Source organism: Pan paniscus, chromosome 11 (genome assembly GCF_029289425.2).
Source record: "Pan paniscus chromosome 11, NHGRI_mPanPan1-v2.0_pri, whole genome shotgun sequence".
Lineage (NCBI taxonomy): Eukaryota > Metazoa > Chordata > Mammalia > Primates > Hominidae > Pan > Pan paniscus.
The window spans coordinates 91,031,464-91,053,531 of NC_073260.2; the positions used below are offsets into that span (position 1 = coordinate 91,031,464).

The 22,068-nt window shown below is 35.8% G+C and overlaps 1 protein-coding gene across 1 annotated transcript in view; it reads right to left on the reverse strand.

Annotated features, from left to right (window-relative positions):
- The window catches only part of ANKRD18B (ankyrin repeat domain 18B), a 54,680-nt gene that overhangs the window by 9,376 nt on the left and 23,236 nt on the right, over positions 1-22,068 (reverse strand). The window contains 7 exon segments of the mRNA XM_055117319.2: positions 367-589; positions 1,947-2,158; positions 2,761-3,042; positions 11,074-11,203; positions 13,441-13,553; positions 18,673-18,822; positions 20,401-21,318. Of these exon segments, the coding sequence (XP_054973294.1) occupies positions 367-589; positions 1,947-2,158; positions 2,761-3,042; positions 11,074-11,203; positions 13,441-13,553; positions 18,673-18,822; positions 20,401-21,318 (2,028 nt within the window).

Consider the following 22,068-nt stretch of genomic DNA (forward strand, 5'->3'; position numbering starts at 1 on the left):
GATATGAACCACAGACAAACTACAATCACGTAGAGTAAGACAAAGCATTTCAAAGTATACCATCAGTTATTAGGCAATAACATGCATTTTTTAAAACCTAACAAATGCAGCTTTTAGAGAAATTTTAAATGTGTCAGTTTAACCACATTTATTGAATAAAGTTAGCAAATGGGTGTCTCTTGAAAATGAGAGCTCCAGGGAATTAAAAAATGTAAAGTTTCCATTTCCTTTCTGTGTTAACACAGCTAATTATAATCTTTACTTAACATGCATAAGTCAACAGAACAACTCAGTATTTCACCAAATTATAAACAAGAATTATATTAGAGAAATGAAACCCAAAAGAGAAATGGTCATATAACTAACCTCAGTCAAGGAGTTCTTGCAGTTATTTGAAGTCTGTGGGTTTGGAGTAGGAATTCTTATGGCCGTTTTGGGAATATATTTTCTGTTGAGTTCTATACTATTAAGATTTTCAACACAAGGTAACTCTGGGTCTGGCCTCATAGGAAGAGTGCTGAGAAAATATTCCATCCGCTCTTTCTCCATAAAGAGCTTGGTGCTGATCACTGCTATTTTCTTATCCGATCTGTAAAGAGAGCAAAGACAAATGCTTAGTATTTCATTTTACCTTGAATGATTCTTAATGACTTGCATTTTTTAAAAAGTTGCCCTGAGAGTAAACCAAATTACCCATTAAACAGTGTTTTCACACCATGATATGTGAGAGCACACCTCTTGTAAGTAACGGTAATTTTAAAATCATTCTAAATAAGTATATGTGTTTCTAAGGTGATTTCTACTGAACAAGCAGTTCAAAGTAGACAGGGAAGAGAAATGGCTATCAGTGATGTACAGCTCAACAGGTAACCTAGCTGCCTTCTAAAATAGCTCTACTTATAAGATTCTAAAGATTCCTTTAGATATACTTGTATTTAAAGGGTAACTATGTGGGAAAATGATTATGTTAATTTGCTTGACTATAAGAACTACTTCACTATAAATAATTATATGAAAACATCATGTTGTACTCCTTAAATAATGTAGATTAAGGAAACTAAAATGAACAAAAATAATCTAGAAATACTTGTGTTTAGTAAACCAGTTTCAGGTTTCACCCTTGTACATTTCACCCATTCTCTAAGAACACTTAAGTATTTGGCACTGAGGAATAACTCAGAGCAACAACTCCTGGGGGAGAACTAGACTGGTTGGCTGGTGATCAAAAAGAACTAAAGCATCTCTGAAGGCAATTAGCCCTCAACACCGTGACCAAGGCACTGGAGGTGGGGCTTGTTCTTTCTGCCTTCCACACAGCCCTTCAGGCTGAACAAGGTGTTATTTTTGAACCACCTTGTGGATTACCCTTCTTTTCATTCCTGTGATAATTATTCCCTCTTTCACAAGGATGCCTTTATGTAACACCTTGAAAATGTTACACAAATAGTCTTTCTTGAGGTACCCTCTAGTGATAACACCTAAAGATCACACTCAAAAACAGTCCCTGCCTGAGTGCCAGGATGTGCCCAGAGTAGCAGTATCACTTGACACTTTGGGTTCAGGTTGTGATCTACCAAAAAATAAATTAAACTCATTAATATTCCCATTTAGGAAAATTCTGACAAGTAATTTTATAACAAGATCACTTTATTTATCAGAAAGCTTCAAAAATACTTAGTGAAAAAAACTAACTGGTCAGGCTAACTACATGAGACTTTTCAGGGGAAAAAAGCCACACAAAAGCAAAAAAAGAGAAGAGAGACAGAAACTATCCTTGATGAACATTTTAAAGGAGGGATTATTTACTAACATTATTTTCCAAAATTACATTATCAAATTAGCATTCACTTCCTACTGATCTCCTGAAGCCATCTCACTAAAAATTATGCTTTCAAAACAAATTAATGAGTTTAATTCATTTTCTATGAGTATATGTTTTGACTTACTTCATTATTTTTTCTGACATGGAACTGTTAGCTTTCAATGCTACTGCAAAGGCTTCCTTATATTCTTCTAATTCAGTTGTAACATCTTCATAAGCTGTTTTCATTTTGGAGAATTTACATTCCACATCTTTAAGTGTGAGTTCCTTCTTTTTTAGTGAAGCCATATTGTCCTTGTTTAACTGCTCTAATTGTTTTTCATATTCTGCTTGTTTCTAAAACAAATGAAAATAATGCACTTTTAAAACAATTATAAGTTAATTACCATATGTATGTTGCCTTTCATTTTGAATCAGTGATTCGAAGAGCAATTTTGAATATGTTAAAAAGAGGCTGAAGCTTAAAATATTTATCAGCAATATCAACAAAACTAATAACTGAATTCAGAATTGTCTGATTTATAAAAATTTGAAATCATAATTATGTTAGTATTAATGTAATCTGGTCCTATAAAAAGTAATAGAATCCATTTATAATTTTAAAAAGTGAACAATGAACAACGTAGCTTAAGACTAATTCAAAAGTATCATATAATTTATAAATCACAGTTTTCTCTTATGCCAACTGGTCTTAATCATCAAATTCCCCCTTTTACTGTATAGTGAGAATTATTACTTTGAAAGATTGATTTTGTTATAATAATAATGGAAATTTAAATATTTAAAAAGAAAAAACATCACTTTTTTCTAGAACTCTACAAAGGAAATTGCCGTAAGAGAGGCAGAGGAAACACAATATATACACATCCAAAATACAGTTTGCAGTGAAATAAATGAAAGCCCATTACAGATAAACTTACCTGATTTTAAAAACTAACCTGTAAATGGATTTCTTCTAATTTTTCTATTGCCTGCGTTGCCCTTTCATCCAGCTCCGATTTATATTCTTGTACTTTACCAAGTTCTACCATATCTTTTTCCATATGTGTCTTAAGATTTAATACTTCTTCTTCCAACATCTTTTTATCCTTCTCAAGTTTTTCACATTTCTCTTGTACTTTTCTCATAGATAATAACTCCTGATGAAGAACTTCATTGTCTTTGTCCAAATTGACACATTTTGAAGATACAGCTTCCTTCTCAGCCATAAGATCATCAAACTGCATTAATAAAATAATAGAGCTTGATAATGAAGTAGGCTGAGAATAATCTAATACAAAACCAATAGCAAATTTTGAAATGCATCCACTTGCAATAAAATGTTATCTATAATGTAGTAGATTCTTCAAATGTGAACCCTTAAATTACTCAGAATTTTAAGAACAAAGTTAAAGCTATCATGAGTCACAAAAATATGCTTTACTGACATCATCTTTGCCACAGAACTTTTTCACTTGCTTTTACTTTTATTTTTCTGATAATTCATTTTTGTTCCTCCTTAAATGGCACTAAGTTATCTCTTAGTAAAAAGTGTCTAACCCTCTTCCCTCATCATCATTTCCCAAAATTTGTCAAAAAACCTTTCAGAGATATCATATTGAGTTATTTAGGCCAAAGTCAATAAATGGCTCCCAGAATAAGACTTTGAAAATAATATAATACTCTACGCTAGGCATGGTGGCTCATGCTTGTAATCCCAGCACTTCAGGAGGCTGTGGCAGAAAGATCACTGGAGGCCAGGAATTTGAGATCAGCCAGAGCAACATAGTGAGACCCCCATCTCTACAAAAAAACAAATTTAAAAAATTAGCCAGGCATGGTGGCTCAGGCCTGTAGACCCAGCTAGTTGGGAGACTGAGGCAAAAGGATGGCTTGTACCCAGAGTTCAGGGCTGCAGTGAATTATGACCACATCACTGCACTTCTGCCTAGATGATAGACAAAGACCATATCTCAAAAAACACAAAATAATGAATCCTGTAAATAAGGATTCTGATGCCATAAGCCTTTCCCTAAACCGCAAATGTTTCATGCTAATTTGAATTGCATTTTAAGAAGTAATGATTCTTGGGGTAAAGGCCATAGAATACAACACCCAGAAACAAATCCACATATTTACAGCCAACTTATTTTGGAATAAGGTGCCAAGAACATACATTGGGGAAAGGACACCCTCTTCAAATGAATGGCACTGGTAAACTATCCATATGAAGAATGATACTAGCTTCCTATCTAACACCATATAGCAAAATAAACTCAGAATCAATTGAAGATTGAAATGTAAGGCCCAAAGTTATCAAACTATTATAAGTAAACATAGGGAAAATGCTTCAGGACATTAGTCTGCACAAAGATTTGTATAGGTAAGACATCAGAAGCATAGGCAACAAACAAATGATAGACAAATGGTACTACAACTGAGTGAAGAGAAAACCTGTAGAATGGAAGAAAACATTTTCAAGCTATTCATCTAATAAAGGACAAATATCCAAAATACACAAGGAACTCAAACACCCTGACAGTAAACAAAAATAATCTGAGTTCAAAACTAGGCAAAAGATCTGATTAGATATTTCTCTTTTTTTAAGAGAAAAAAAAGAAATACAAATGGCCAATAAATACATTTAAAAATGTTCAGTATCACTAATCATCAGGGAAATACAAATCAAACCTACAATGTGATATAATCTTGCTCCATTTCAATAAATGGCTATCATAGAAAACACAAAAAAAAAGTGCTGGTGAGGTTTCAGAGAACAGTAAACTCTTACTTGCTGTTGGTGGGAAGGTAAATTAGTGCAGCTACTATAGAAAACAATATGAAGTTTTCTCAAAAAATGAACAATGGAACTGCCAAGGGATCCAGCAACCCCACTACTGGGTATTCAGGCAATAGAAAAGAAAACAATAGATCACGAGGATACTTTTCCTCACATGTTTACTGTAGCACTATTCACAACAGCTAATATATAAAATCAACCTACATGTCCATCAACAAATGAATGGACAAAAAAATTGTGGTACACATACACAATGGAATACTCACCATATAAAAAAATGAAATCTTCTTACTTGTAGCCACGTGGATCAGTCTGGAGGATATTATGTTAAGTGCAGACACAGAAAGATAAATACTGCACATTCTCACTCATGTGTGGGAGCTAAAGAAAAATTGAGGGCTGGGCAACATGGCTGATGCCTGTAATTTCCTAGCACTTTGAAAGACCGAGGCAGGAGAATCACTTGAAGCCAAAAGTTCCAGAGCAGCCTGAGCAACATAGAGAGACATCTCTACAAAGTAAAAAATCAGACAGGTGCAATGGTACACGCCCATAATCCTAGCTGCTCAGGAGGGTGAGGTCGGAGGATGACATGGGCCCATCAGGTTTGAGGCTGCAGTGAGCTATGATCAAATCACTGTCTCTAGCCTGGATGACTCTACAGTTGCCCAGAGCCCAGACTACACTAGCAAGACCCTGTCTCTTAACAACAAAAAAGCTCATAGAAGTAGGAGAGGGGAGTCTGGTTAATGGATACAGAATTACAGTTAGATAAGAGGAATGAGTTCTGATGTTCTGTGGCATTGTAGAGTGAATATGGTTAACTATGATTTATTGAATATTTTTAAAAAGCTAGAAGATTTTGAATGTTCACAATTCAAAGAAATGAAAAATGATTGAAGTAGTAAGAAGTAGTAAATATGCTAGTTAGCTTGATCATTATGCACTATATAAATTTATCAAAATATCACCCTATAGCCCATAATTATGTATATACATGTCAATTAAAACAAAAGAGAATCTATATTCATCCCATTATAAGAATAGAATATGGGCCATCCTTACTGATGGCCTTCTCCTAATGAATAGAATGCAGTAAAAGGGATACCATGTAGCTTCCCTATCTCAGACTGCTTTCCCTTCGAACTCAGCCCCCAGATTGTGAGAGAGATCAGTCCACAAAGACAGCCTGGGAGTGCCAGTGTCAGTGTTCATGCTGCCTGCCCCAGCCGAGGTTCCAGCCAATGGCCAGCATCAACCATCAAACACATGGGAGAGCAAAGCTTCAGATGATTCAATTTCTCCAACTTCCTAGGGAAGCTGAGGGGAGCAGAGACAAGCTGTCCTGGCCAATCTTTTTCCAAACCACAGGTTCATGAACAAAATAAATGTTTTTCTTTTAAGCCACAAAACTCTGGGTAATTGTTAGAAAAATAAGTTTTAAAAAGAGACAACAGGAAACAACTTAGGTAGCAGGAAAGAGTCTCCTTTAAAGTAGGATCTAATAAATGTTGAGATTAATTTATTGATGACAAACATAATTGAGAAGCAGCAGATAACCAGGAGAGAGATGTAAGCTGCTGAGGAGGAACTTTTCCTAAAACCCCCTTCAATTATGAACTCTGATAATAAGGCAAGGGTGTCTCCTTACAATTTCCCCTCAAGTTAGGAAATAAGACTGCAAAGCAAGAAGACATATGATTTGAAAAACAACTGGAAATACTTGGTTACATAACCAAAATCAGACATTTACCTGATTTCAATTAATGAAAATTCTAAAAGAAGAAGCTTTGAGTATTTATTAATCAATCTAGTATTCGATTTTCATTTTCCTTTTTCTCAATGAGGAAATAAGGAGAAAATTATGGAATGACTTTTACTCTTCACAGAAGTAAAATAAACACAGCATACTTTGAGTGTTAAAACATCAAATGCAATTTCTCCTTTACCTTACTTCACATTTGTTTGCATGGAGAAGTTAAGACCATCCCATCTCTGTATTATACCACAATGCTTCTCTATAGCACACAACTTGGCTCTGAAATTTTGAAATTCAAAATACTAATCTACTATTTGTCTCTGATAAATTGCCTGAATATTACCTGATTTTTAAGTGCTGCACTCCTAAAACTTTTTCTTGGAATGAGTTAAACTTTTTATTCCAAGAATCCTCTACTGAGCTAGAAAGCAGAGCTGTGCATCTCTGTTTCAGTAAAAGGAGGTCAATACAGAAACCATGGTTTCTGAGAATGCAAGATCTGCACCAAGAAAAGGATTAGCCACAGTGTTACACAACAGAACAAGATGCCAGGTGGAAAGAGGATCTGTGAACTGAAAGATGATGACTTCACTTGATTTCCACTGAGGAAAGCTGGCAGCTCAGACTTAAACTCCTCCTTCCTGAATGGTAAACATCTATGGATGATTCTATGAATTATAATGAGTTAGTAAAACATAAGGCACTAAATAGTAGACTATTTCAGCAGATACTGTGACCAAAATTTACTGAAAATGAAACTATAGAGGGAGGCACTGGATAAGAGACTAAAGGTTTAAATGGAGAAAAAAAGAAATAGTGTGTCTTGTAGGCCTGACTTGCCATCATGTCTTAGAGTAAGTAAGGTATAAGCTGGCCACAGACTCCTTTGAGACACAAAAGGTGAAGTTAAAGATATTCTACTACATTTAATTTTTATTATGACATAAGACAACTGGTAATATGCAACATGATTGAAAAAATTTTCTCAGTAAATTCAATTTGGTCCTGGTATAAGAATAGACATAAACTAAGAATAGACATAAACTAAGAATTGATAATCTAAAAATAAACCTGCACATTTACAGTCAATTGATTTTATACAAGGTTAACAAAAAAACAGAATGGGAAAAGAATAGTCTTTTCAATAAATGATATTGGAACAACTGGGTGTCCATGTGCAAAAAAAATTATAAAGTTGGACTCTCACCTAATACCATATTTAAAAATTAACTCAAAACAGTTAACTGTAACAGCTAAAACTATAAAACTCTCAGAAGAAAACATTGGCATAAATCTTTGTGACTGCATTTGGCAGTGTTTTCTTAACCATGACTCCAAAGGAAAAATGGATTCAATGAACTTCAAAATTGAAAACTGCTGTGCCTGAGAAGACAGTATGAAGAACTGAAAAGGTAAGACACTGAGTAGAAGAAAGTATTTGAAAAGCATATATCTGATAAGGGACTTACATATATAGGATATATAAAGAACCCTTGCCATTCATAAATAACAAGATAACCCAATTTAACAAATGGGCAAAGAATTTGAATAGATATTTCTGCAAAGAAGATATAAAGATGGATAATAAGCACATTAATAGATGCTTAATGTAATTAGTCATTAGGAAAATGTAAATCAAAACCACCTTGTGGTATCACTTCACACCACAGGACCAAATCTTTGTTCAATAAAAAAGAGAAAATAAGTGTTAGGAAAAATGTAAACAAATTAAAGCCCTTATCCAATGCTGCTGGGGATGTAAAGTGGTGCAGCCACTTTGGAAAACAAACTGTCAGCTCCTCAAAAGGTTAAGCGTGAAGTTACTGTATGACCCAGAAATTCCAGTCATAAGTATATACTCCACAAAAATAAAAACATATGCAAACACAAAAACTCATACATAAATGTTTACAGCAGCATTATTACTATATATTTTTTGAGACGGAGTCTTGTTCTGTAGCCCAGGCTGGAGTGCAGTGGCGTGATCTCAGCTCACTGCAACCTCTGCCTCCTGGGTCTGGGGTCAAGCAATTCTCCTGCCTCAGTCTCCTCAGTACCTGGGATTACAGGCACACACCACCATGCCCAGCTAATTTTTGTATTTTTAGTAGAGACAGGGTTTCACCATGTTGGCCAGGATGCTCTTGAACTCCTGACCTCGTGATCCACCTGCCTCGGCCTCCCAAAGTGCTGGGATTACAGGTGTGAGCCAACACACCTGGCCTACAGCAGCATTATTAATAAGAGTCAAAAAGTGGAAAGAACCCAAAGGTCCATCACCTCATGAATGGTTACATAAAATGTTTGATGTATCCATACAATGGAATATTACTCAGCAATAAGAAGAAATTTAGTACTGATACTGATAGAAGCAGGAGACAGCAAAATGCCTAGGCAGATATGGAAGGGTCCCCAGAGAATCTCCAGGCCCACAAGTGTCTACACCAGATAAAACATCCGGTGCAGATAAGGGAACCTGCACAGGGGCTTGCCTGGACATGCCAGCAGCAGACTGGAGGCCCACATGCACTGGGGGGTTGGGGTGGAGCCACCAAGAATTCATGCCTTATGCAGAGGAGGAGCCTGGCCTCTTCAGCTCATGTGTGCCTGTCCTGGTATTCAATTGTGAGGTGGAAATCTGTTTGCAGGACCCCTCTCTTTGCTGAGAGCTTCCCTTTCACTTAATAAATTCTGTCCTTCTCACCCTTCAATGGGTCCACATGGCTAATTTTTCCTGGTCATGAGAGAAGAACCCAGATTTAGCTGAACTAAGGAGTGAAAGCCCTGCATCAATACCTGCTACAGCACAGATGCGGCATGAAAAATTATGCTAAGTGAAATAAGCCAGTCCGAGTCGACCACTTGCTTTTTATTTCAGAGGCTTATACGCAAATCTATACAAAGAAGGTGGGTGGTTCCCTAGGGCTGAGGGAGGAAGGGAAAACTAGTGAAGATAGCTAAATGATGTGGGGTTTGTTTTTAAGGTGATGAAAGTGTTCTAAAATTGATGTAATGATGATTACATAACTCTGAAAATACTAAAATTGAATGACTTGTATATTTTAAATGAGTGAATTGCATGGTATGTTAATTACTTCTCAATAAACCTGTTACACCCCAAAATTTATTTGGTACTAGTGATCTGGAGACATGGGCTGCTTCGTTTCAGATCACTGGCCAGGGTTCAAGACATAAGAGAATCAACAGCATGTCTTTTGTATAGAAAAATATATACATATATATATTTTAAAGTATCTTTTTATTAGTATCAAGTCTGTAAAATTAAATGAAAAATCTGTCACTGCTTAAAGCACTGAGAGATTTATATTGAGGAGCAAGACCTTGTATTCTTTTGCCCCAATTTCTATCTAAAGGGTCTGGGAATCACACCCTTCAAACAATCAAATCTCATCAGATGGGTTTTATTAACTCTTATAATGTGGTTCACTTTCTAACCTGATTCTGGTACAGCATCACAGAGAGAAGAAGCTGAAAAAAAATCAAAGTATTTTACCCCCAAATATATATTTTTTGACATATTTTGAAATGGCTGTTGCAGGGCCAAGAGATTGAAATGGCCGTACAAAGCTGCCGTCTGTGGGGGAATTTGCATCTGTAAGAAGTCTTCATTAATGTAGCACAATCTCTCCCCTTCTAGGTCTTCCCAGATCTAGGGAAGATAAACTAAGATCCTGATGCGTTTCAAGTCTGAAAAGATATATTTACCCTCTATTTTCTCTGAGGACTGCCAGCTAGGAGGCTTCATCTACATAATAAGAACCTTAACCTCCATAATGACCTTATCTTAATTAAGGCCTTCCTTTATACCTATTTCCAGTTTTAGACAACAGATTTTGTTTATCAATTGTCACCTAAAGAATCCTTAAAACCCACCTATGACTTGTTAGCCCCTCCTTTTTGATGTCCCACTTTTAGGCTGAGCCAATGTATGCCTTCCTCATATTGATTTATGGTTTTCCCTACAACTCTGTCTGCTGGAAATGTACAAAACCAAACTGTAATGTGACTGTCTCATGAAGCATTCTCAAGAGCTCTTGAGATTGGGTAATCCAGGGCCACAGTCACCATACTGGCTCAGAATCAACCTCCTTAGATGTATTTTGGCTGAATTTGGGTTTATCCATCATTAATATTTCTCCAAATTACATAATTTTAATCCCCAAACTGATTTAAAATTACCTTATGTTTAAATATAAATTATTGTATTATAAAGATACATGTATTTGTATGTTCATTGCAGCACTATTCACAATAGCAAAGACATGGAATCAACCCAGATGTCCATCAATGATAGACAGGATTAAAAAATGTGGTGTATATACATCATGGAATACTATGAATACTATGAATGAGATCATGCTTTTTGCAGGGACATGGATGAACTCGAAGCTGTTATCCTCAGCAAACTAACACAGGAACAAAAAACCAAACACTGCAACTTCTCACTTATAAGTGGGAGCTGAATGATGAGAACACATGGACTTGGAGGGGGAATAACAAACACTGGGGCTTGTTGGGGTCAGGAGGGAGAGCATCAAGATTAATAGCTAATGCCTACGGGGCTTAATACCTAGGTGATGGATTGATACGTGCAGCAAACCATCATGGCACACATTTACCTATGTAACAAACCTGTACCTCTCACACATGTAATCTAGACCTTAAGATAAAATAATAATTTTTTTAAATTACCTTCTGTTTTAGCTTCTTAAACAGAATATCCATTTTCAGTTGGTCTGTATTTAAGTCTCCATGGCAACTGAAGTCTTCATTTGCAAATGCATTTAACATATTTATTGTCATTTCTAGGCATTTCTTATATCTGCAGAAATGTAAGAACTAGTAAGTCAAGTATTTTTAAGAGTAAATATTTAATAATTGTTTAAACAGATATTATGTTATGGCATATCAAAGAAACAAATCTATAAACTATGATCCTCTCAGTTTCAACTGAACATAGTTTGAAAGCATTCTATATGAATTATAATCTTATATAAATAATATGAAGAACAATTTTATGGTATATATAGCAGGTAAAGTGATAATAGCCATACAGTTTTTTTGTTTTGTTTTGTTTTGTTTTGTTTTTTTGAGATGGAACTTCACTCTTTTTGCTCAGGCTGAAGTGTGATGGCGTGATCATGGCTCACTGCAACTTCTGCTTCCTGGGTTCAAGTGATTCTCCTGTCTCAGCCTCCCAAGTAAGCTGGGATTACAGGCATGTGCCACCATGCTTGGCTAATTTTGTATTTTTAGTAGAGATGGGGTTCACCATGTTGGTCAGGCTGGTTTTGAACTCCTGACCTCAAATGATCTACCTGCCTTGGCCTCCCAAATTGCTGGGATTACAGGCATGAGCCACCACACCTGGCCTAACCATACAGTTTTTTATAAATAAACTATTCATATCCATTTTGGTATGCTAAGATGAAATAACGTATTAGTAAATATAAGGCATAACCAAGAGATGAGTAACCAAGATTTTAAAAAAGTAAAACACATATATGTATGAAAAAGACACAAAAATACATTTTGATATCCGTTGACCACAGTCTATAAGAAGCAAAAAAAGTACACCCAAAAAGCACAGGACATTATTCAATGTAGAAAAAGAGAAGAAAACATCTTTAATGTCTGAATTGAGGAGAAAAAGAAAACAGGCAGTTTTAGAAAAAAGGAAAGGTGGAGAGAGATATGTGATGATTTAAAGACTTTGAAGAAGAGATCTAGAGATCTTTACTGACATAATGTCAACAAAATGAAAGATACAAAACCATGTAGAGAAAGACAATGGCAGAAAAATGTTGATTAGAATCAGAAAACCAACTTAAGTGCTCAGTAAATACATGGAAAAGTAGCTGTGTTCAGGGCTTCAAAGACACATTCCATTTTTTTAAAAAAAGTCTGTGATCAAAACATGAATGCTCATTTTACTCTTTTTCTTTAGTTTATACTTTTTCTATATATAAAATTTATTTCTGTAAAACAGAAGTTTAATAAGATGTATACTTCATGTATACAATGGAGGTACCCATGTAAAATGAGTAAATTTCCATGATATGTTTTATATCTAAAAGAAAAACAAAGAAGCAGAAACAAAATACAAGCTATATATCAAGATAAATTTTGATGTTAAAGAAGGACACAAATAGGTCTTTAAAAAATTTGAATGCAGCAGAGAAGAATATTACAAAAGGAAGAAAAGATGACCAAATACAGCAAAAATATCTTCAGAAATAAAAATTCAAACTAGATAATGAAAAGTGCACTTGACATTACATGTCCAAAGCATTGTCATTATTGTTTTCAAAATCATTAAAGAATACATTGCTAAGCGCAGTGGCTCATGCCAACTTTGGGAGGCTGAGGCAGGTGGATCATGAGGTCAGGAGTTCGAGACCAGCCTGACCAACATAGTGAAACCCCATCTCTACTAAAAATACAAAAATTAGCCAGGCAGGGTGGTGCACACCTGTAATCATAGCTACTCAGGAGGCTGAGGCAAGAGAATCACTTGAACCCAGGTGGCAGAGGTTGCAGTGAGCCGAGATCACGTCATTGCACTCCAGCCTGGGTGACAGAGCCACACTCTGTCTCAAAAGATAAATAAATAAATAAATAAAAATAGGCGTAATGTTTTGGCATTCAAAAAAATTTCAGATTGTGTTGTAAGTTTCTTTTTTCACATATTTTTATATAAATTTTTTCATCCCAACCTCGCCCCAGCAGCTCAGCTGACTTCCACCCCGTTTCTCCCCTTCCATTGGACTCTATGACACATGGTCTCATCCAGAGATCTATTTTTCATCACTTATTGTGTTTTTATACTGAAATTTGATTTTTTTAATAATTCCAACAAAAAAGTCCAAGGGTCATGGACTCCTGCTCACATGCCTATAAAGTTGTGTTGTGAGTTTCTGAAATACATTTTAAAACAGAATTCATTTAATTATGAAAATGAAGACATAAAATGAATTTGTATCAAAGTTTTAGTCAAGTAAAGTTAGAGTTAAATCAATTACTAAATGGTTAAAATGTTCTACAATATGAAAACCATACCCAGTTGCCTCTTCTTCTAATTCACGATTTTTCTTTCTTATTTGATCCGCAGTATAGTTCAGTAATGATATTAATTCAGAAAGTTTTCTGAATTCTTCATGTTTTTCTTCAGGCTTGAAAAAAAGTGTTTAAAATTATTTTTGTAAAATCTAGAGACCCTCTTCTATCTTAAAAATATTATTTCTCATAAGTTGATGAATAATATGTATTTAGGCGGTTGTATAAAGTGCATTTTACAAACCTGATGCCAATAATGAGATTTCAAAACTAGTCATTTTCTTAAAACAGCTAAAAAAGATTCACACTTTCATCATTACCTTTTCTGAAATTTAAACTGCCAAAAATGTTTGTTAAAAATGAGAGTTTTTACACATAAAGTACTAAGGGTTAGTAAGATGAATTAAGAGTAGTTATATTTACATTTTAGTTTTTAAAGATGCTCTAGAAACATTGTCATTAATAGTTTAAGATATTCCAAATTAAATTACATCTCACTAAGATGATTTTTAGAAAACTCTTATCCAGTTCCCATTACATTTTTGATCCTCATCTACCTTCAGGCTGAGCTAAATACTGTCATTCTCTGTAAGTATTCACCTGTAGGTTTCAGTTTTTCCCTGTCTATTAACCATTTCTCTTTAAACAAAGTTTATTTTTTTCTATAATACACAAATAATAACTTTTGTCTACTTTTTGTGGCTTTTCTATTATCCTGTTTCTCCCCTTCCATTGGACTCTATGACACAGGGTCTCATCCAGAGATCTATTTTTCATCACTTATTGTGTTTTTATATTGAAACTTGAGATAAACCAGTGCAAGGCTCTTTAGAGCAAAACCTAGGTAACAGACATCTGGGTTGCTTGGCAAAGGTCATGTGTAATCCTAAGTTATGAACCTGTCACAGTTTAATTAATTGTTCTGCCTCTGTATCCGTGCTTTCACACCACTGTAACTGTAAGCCTGCTTCAAGCTAGCCCACCTCATTTTTGAAGGGTGTATAAAAGTCAAGTGCTGTCTTTGTTCTGGGCCCAGTTTGTCAGATGTTGAGTCCGCTGGGTCTGAGTACACTCGATAAAGATATCCTCCTGTGTACACCCCAAGGTCTCTCTCTGGTCCTCCTGATTCTGCAACACCACCTCACCCAGCTAATTGTTTGTGTTTTTAGTAGAGATGGTGTTTCACAATGTTGGCCACGCTGGTATTGAACTCCTTACCACATGATCTGCCCTCCTCGGCCTCCCAAAGTGCTGGAATTACAGGTGTGAGCCACCATGCCTGGCTGCTACTCTTCTTTTTAAATTCTCTCAGAACTCCTAATATCTCAAAACATTAACCTGGATTCCCTAATATAAATTTCCAGCTCTGACCTTTTTACTGAGGACTCTTCCCTCTAGTACACATATTATAGACAATATTCTCAACCACACACTTATACATTTGCTACTTGGTGCAGATTACTTTTGTAGATAGTGAATCTTGTCTATTTTATGTTGATTCTTATGGATGTTACTTTGAGTACGCTGTTATTTTCTAATCTTGAAGGGGGGCTGTCTCACCCTTAGGATATTCACCAGTATACTTTGCTTTGTCCTTTCTTTTTCTTTCTTTCTTTCTTTTTCCTTCTTTCTTTCTCTCTTTCTTTCTCTCTCTCTCTCTCTCTTTCTTCTTTTTTGGACCAGCATATTTTGTCCGTTTTTTCTTTTTCTTTTTCTTATTTATTTATTTTTTTTTGAGATGGAGTCACACTCTGTCATCCAGGCTAGAGTGCAGTGGTGCCATGTCGGCTCACTGCAACTTCCACCTCCTGGGTTCAAGTGATTCTCCTGCCTCAGCCTCCCAAGTAGCTGGGGCTACAGTTGCACACCACCAGCTAATTTTTGTATTTTTAGTAGAGACAGGGTTTCACCATGTTGGCCAGGCTCTTCTTGTACTTCTGACCTCAGGTAATCCACCCACCTCAGCCTCCCAAAGTGTTGGGATTACAGATGTGAGCCACGGCGCCCAGCCCTTTTTTCTTTTATAATGAAAACTTTCCCATGAGAAACAGATTATCAATTGTTTGCCTTTGTTTTCTTTTAAAGAATTTCCTTTTCCATAGAGATATGGCATGATGAACATCTTGTTCTAAAGTTCCTTTTGGGGGACACTCAACTATGTCATTGGGAAGCTTCAGTAAGTAGAGATCTCCCTTCTTCCTGATCGAGATTCTTCATCTCAGAATGGTGTCCACCAAATGTCTTAATCCAGGTAGTCTCCTGCTTAGGAATTCATGAAATAAGAACCTTCTGGAGAAGTTAGAGGCTATTGATTGAGATGGTTTAAAGCTGCCCCTTATTATATGTTTTACTCCCAAGGCAGACATCAAAGTGGCTAATAATTCTATGCCTGATGTCTAACTCAATTCTATGGGAATCTATACAAAACGTTTTATTTATGAGACAGAGCTTGCTCTGTTACCCAGGCTGGAGTGCAGTGGCTTGATCACCGCTCACTGCAGCCTTGATATTCTGAGCTCAAGCGACCCTCCTACCACAGCCTCCAACGTAGCTGGGATTACAGGCATGCACCACCATGCCCCAGCTGTTTAATTTTTTTTTTTTTTTTTTTTTTTTGTAGAGTCAGGGTCTCACTTATATTGCTCTGGCTGGTCTCAAATTCCTGGGCTCAAGCACTGTTCTTGCCTCAGCTTCCCCAAGTGCTAGAATTACTGGCATGAGCCACCTCACCAACCAGGTGTTCCATGGAATGGTTTGAGAGGCAGTTCTACACAGAAGCCAGAAGGGCTGGGTCTGAATCCCAGATCTACCAGATACTAGCCGTGCGACCTTGAGCAAATTAATTTTCCGTGTCTCCGGTTCTTTATCTATGAAATGGAGAGAATAATACCATCTACTTCACTGGGATGTTGGGAAGATTAAACCAGGGACTGACGTGAAGCACTTAGAAGAGTATGAGGTGCATGGTGAGCTACAGGTAAAATTTGCTTAGAAGCACTTAGAAGAGTACATGTACATAGTGAGCTACAGACAATATTTGCTATTAGCATGATAATTTTCACTGTTTTTTAATCTCTTGACCGTTGTATGTGTTAGGGAGGTGGCATTCTAATGGAAGTGGCCTCCTATAGATGCACTGAATCATTCTTCACACCACTGAAAGTGGCAGCAAATGGCGAGTGTATAATTTATAGCTTACTCTTCTCTCTGTGTGACTCAGTGGGCAACAGTCATGTATGTACTACAATGGAAACAGCACCTCCTGGATTGAGTAGTACATAACTGACATGACCAGCAGAGACAGGCTGAGCCACGGAGCTGAAAACCCTGGACTCTATTGCTAAATCAAGTCTTCTGAATCAATTCCCTCCCAGCAGCTGTTGCTGTGGCACTGCCTTCACGAGTACTCTGCTGAGCGCTAGGATTAAGGAGCTGTGCTGTCCTTCATCAGACAAGCTGCAGCCAGAACTATTCAGCTGACAAACTGGCAACCATCCAGAAATACAGTTTTGGCTACATAGTGAAGGAAGGCAAATTTAGATTCTTTTTTCATACTGAGAAAAACATGAGCACTTGATTGAACAATTCTCCTCTATTAGACTAATTGGTTTTAATTTCATATTTAATTGCTAAAAATACACTTAGAATAAAAGATTTACTGTGTTAATGTCTCAAAGAAGAAATAATTGGTATGGTATATTTTGTTCTATGCTGAAAGCTGCCAAGCTAAAATATTTTCAATTTATACAAGGATAGGTGACATTCATGTCATATATTATTTTCCCTTTAAGCGAATTTATGTTAAGACAAAATTATCTTCCATTAAAAATTAAAAGCCACGTCAAATTAAGGGCTAAGTTGTTCTGCAGACTGAGCAACAAGTGCTGAGATGTAAGGTCAGTGAGAGAACAGTCAGAGAAGGCTTCAAGAAGAGGACATTGCCTGCCAGGTCTGAATGAATGAGGCTAGATGAGCAGGAACTGAGAAGGCAGGAAGGACAGCATGGGTAAAACTGGTGCTGACATCTGCCCAATTAACTCTGAGGATAGAGTCCAACGGCAGGGAAATAAAAACATATGTCCATACAATAACCTGTAAATGAATGTTTGCAACAGCTGTTTTCATAATAGCCAAAAAGTGGAAACAACCTAAAGGTCCATCAGCTGATGAATGAATGGAAAACTGGTGAAGCCATGAAATAGACTATTATTTGACAATAAGAAGGAATAAACTACTGATATGTGCTACAACATGGATAAAATTCTGAAAACATTCTGCTAAGTGAAAGAGCCAGTCAGAAAGGACTTCATATTGTATGACTCTATGTATTTAAATATGCAGACCATGCAAATCTGTGGAGACAAAAGTGGATGGTGGTTGCCTACAACTGGGGTAGGTGGAGAGACATGGAGTGGGGTTGCAGTCATGGCTAAGAGATGTAGGGTTGCTTTTCAGAGTGGTGAAAATGTTCTAGCATTGATTATGCTGATGACCACACAACACTGTGAATATACTAACAGACACTGAGTTGTACATTTTAAATGGTTGAACTGTCTGACATGTGAATTATCTCTCAGTGAAACTGTTTTTAAAATCCCATGGTAGGATCCAGATAATTTTCTGATCTCTCTATTTTGGATGTACATACTCTATTAGATCTGAGTATTTCTACGCCATTACAGTATATTTTAAATGAAAGGAAGATGAAGGCAATGCCTAACTTTTCAAGTAGTTTGTAAATTAACCTAAAACATGTGCATTTCAAAGAACAGTATGATGGCCTTTCTGTACAAGTTAACCTAGAATCCATGAAATGAATACACACAGCTGCTGTGTCCATTCACAAAAGTGAAGAAATAAGACAACTTGCTGGAATATTCCATTAAACATTCTCTTCTGACTTAATCTGGCTTGCCTCACCAAGGAATTAAGGAAATTATCTAAAAATACTGTTTAACAGGAAAAAAGTCAATTTTCTATGAGGAATGATGTATTATTCTCAACTTTCCCAAGTGTAGATATTATAAGAGAAAACATATGCAACTATTATTTCAAAATGGCAGAACAAGAGCCAGAGTTGAAGAAGTAAGTACGTTATAAAGATAATAAAATGGTAATGATCAATTATAATGAAAATACAAAATCAAGCTGTCCACTGAAATTAGTATCCTAAGACACTTTATATTATTCAACCAGCTACAGATTAACTGTCTACATGTTAAATTCCATACATACTTGAATTTCTACTTGAAATAATTTCTTCTTTGAAGTCCATGTCTCATCCAAATTAATATGACAATGTGATGTACCTTCCAGTGGAGACTCTGACATTGAAAATTTTTGAAGGTGATCGACCAGTTCTTCTTGAAATTCTCTCACAATCACCTGACAAAATATTTTTGTTACCAATTTTATAAAGTGTCTTATTATTAAATTATGTTAATATTTAAGTCTAGCATACATACTTTGAAAATTGTTACCACACACACAGATTCACTTTCTTTTCCTCATATGTACACTTTCTTCTTTATTACTGAATTCAGTGAGAGACATAGAAGGTGTTATATTCCTGCCAAATTGGTATTCTCTTACATGACAGATTGATCCAGCCCACTATTCATTCACCTTAGACCCTCAACTCAACCTGAGTTCCTCACATATTCAGTCGCCTTTTGAAATCCTTCCAATGGATTCCTACCTCAGAATAAAAGTAAAATTCCAATGGCCTTCAAGGCCCTAGGTAACATGGCCTCTACCTCCCTCCCTGACCTCAGCTCCTACAACTCTGTCCCGTACAAACTTCAATCCCACTCTCCGTGAACTCTGCCACCCCTCATTAGTCTGAAAATGGGGATTCAATGTCAAACTCATAAATCACAGACATCTAAAAGTATCTTTGTACTGGAAAGAATTATATCCAAATGATAGTCATTGAGACTTAAAATGTAAATTATGAGCTAATTACTCATAAAAATATTCATAGTAAATTATAAATACGCCAGTGGAAACATTACATCAAATATTTTTTGCTAAAATTTACCACATTTATTCCAAATTGTGATTTTATAACAAGTAGAAGTCTTTAAAATACTAAGTGGTCAGAAAAATACATAATGTGAGACTGACATATTTTCAGACTTAAGTCACATTGGTATGAATCAGAACAAAGTTATACCAACTAAAATACATATAAGAGAGAGCTACTGAAGGAAAAGCATCAGAAGACACAGCAACACACTTCAGTTCATCTGGAAAATCTAGAATTAAGTGTCAAAGCGGCTCACTTAATTGAATCTGAATTTCAAAATACGCATTTCAGGTACAAGCATTTCCACTTACCTGCTTCATTATGCTCTTAAAATGCGGCAACACGAAGACGTTACATTTCTTATTTCAGTAGTCTAAGACTACACACCTTATCAGCATTGCTCTGCATCTACTAACATTTCATAGGTGACATAATGTCTTTACTCAAAGGAAAGCATCTCTCAGCTCTACCTTTTATCTCCTGGAAACAAAGCATGTTTCCAAGCTGATACAGTAAACACTTATTTGGTTTACTAAAACAGCTTCGTTGAAATATGATTTTTATTCAAACAGATTTGTTGAAATATGATTTATAGAATTTATCTGTTTTAACAAACAGTTCAAAGATTTTTAGTAAATTTACTGTGTCATGCAACCATCTCTACAATCCAACTTTAGAACATTTTCATCACTCCAGGACAATCCCTAATGCCCATTAGCAGTCACGACCCGCTTCCAGCCCCAGGCCTACACAAACATTAATCATCTTTCTGTCCCTATACATGTATTTCCTGGATGATTCATGTAAATGGAATTATACAGAATGGTAAACACATTTTCATCTATTTATTTTTATATTGAACTAGGTTCAACATATAGCCACAATGAAATGTTTAAATTTTCTTTCCAGAAGGTTATAGTTTTCTTCATACTTACTTCTCTTTCTGCTTTTTCTTTTTCATACTGAAGCAGTTTTTCTTTTAAATAATTATATTCATTCATTAATTCCTTATTTCTTTCTTCTAGAAGATCTTCCTTTCCATTCTCAAGACAGTCTCTGTGGATATTAATGACTATCTCTTTATTATCGCCTTCCTTACGAGCATCCTCTAGTTGTCGTTCAAGCAAGAGATTTTCAAGTTCTCGTTGACGTATTCTCTCCTCTGAAGAGTTCTGCTTTCCAATGGATTGACTTTCTTTAGCTTCCCCATTTGGATGCATCTGCTTCATTTCCTTTATTCGATGCTGCGCTTGCCTTAGGTCCCGCTGTACACTTTCTAAAGCCAATGTCTTTTCCCTGAGAGCATCTCTTGTCTCACGGAGCTTACCTTTTAAGGTATTGAACTTCACCCAAGCTTTACGGACCTGTTCAGTAAGCAACTCATTCTTATCTGTTAGTTGAGAAATATTAGAACCCATTGTTTCATGTCTAGAAACATCATCTGCTCTCCATAAAACTAGTTCTAGGTCTTTTCTTTCCAAAATTTCATTGTACTCATTTATAGCAGTGGCCAGGTTAGAATGGAGGGATTCAACTTCAGCTTCTAGTCTTTCTTTGTTGTGTTTTTCCTTCTCCAATTTTGAATTCAGCCTTGCATTCTCAGCTTTCAGATCATTAAGCTGTTGTGAATACTGGGCCACTTTTTTTGTTATCATTTCTTCATTGAGTCTTACACTCTTTTCAAAGTTAGCATTTATTTCTGTAATACTTTTAATTTCCTGAATATATTTCTTTTCCTTTCTGAGACTGTCATTTTTTATTGCATATAATTCCTGTTTGAGCATGGCAATGTCTCTCTTCAACATAAAATTTCCATACATCGCATCCTTCTTTTTTCCATAACTTTGAGAATCCTAAATAAAACAAAACAAATTTTTAGTTAGCACTCAATAAAATAATCTATGATGGTTATTTCTGAAGTGAAAGAGCAATCTATACATTCATGCAGTTAAAAGTTGCTGTAAGTGGATATCCAACTGGAGAAAAAGTTGAAGCAAAACCTTGAACCTTAGAGAACATACACTTCAAAAAGTTCAAAAATGTATTTGAAGTCAATGAATCCATAAAACACACACACACACACACACACACACTCTAGAGAATTTTTAAGAATATCAGAATTGGAAAAGCCTTTCTCTGAATTACAACAAACTCAAAGCATAAAGTTGTTAAAAAATTTGACTAAATTAAAATCTTGGAAAAAGGAAATTGCATTTATACTCTGATATCTAACCCAGACACCACCCTATAGTAAGAGCTTTACCTCCACATCTATTTGGACAGATAAAATCTCTCAAAGTTTTAAAAGTTCTGTTTCCCTGATCATATTCTATTGTGATTTGACTCAACATTTTTTAGTCAGTTGTAAGAATTACATTTACTAAATCATAAATCTAGACATTGTACTAAGCACTTCTACGTACATACATTGATGAACTTATTTAGTTATCACAATCCTTAAAAAAGACAGGTTAAAAATATAAGCAAGCTGCAGGATTTTCCTCATGGCTTCTGACTCTACTTCCAGTTCTCCATCAGATCACAGTTACCTCTGTGGTGTAAATATATCAACACAAAAACAGAGAAACAAAAAGACACAGGCA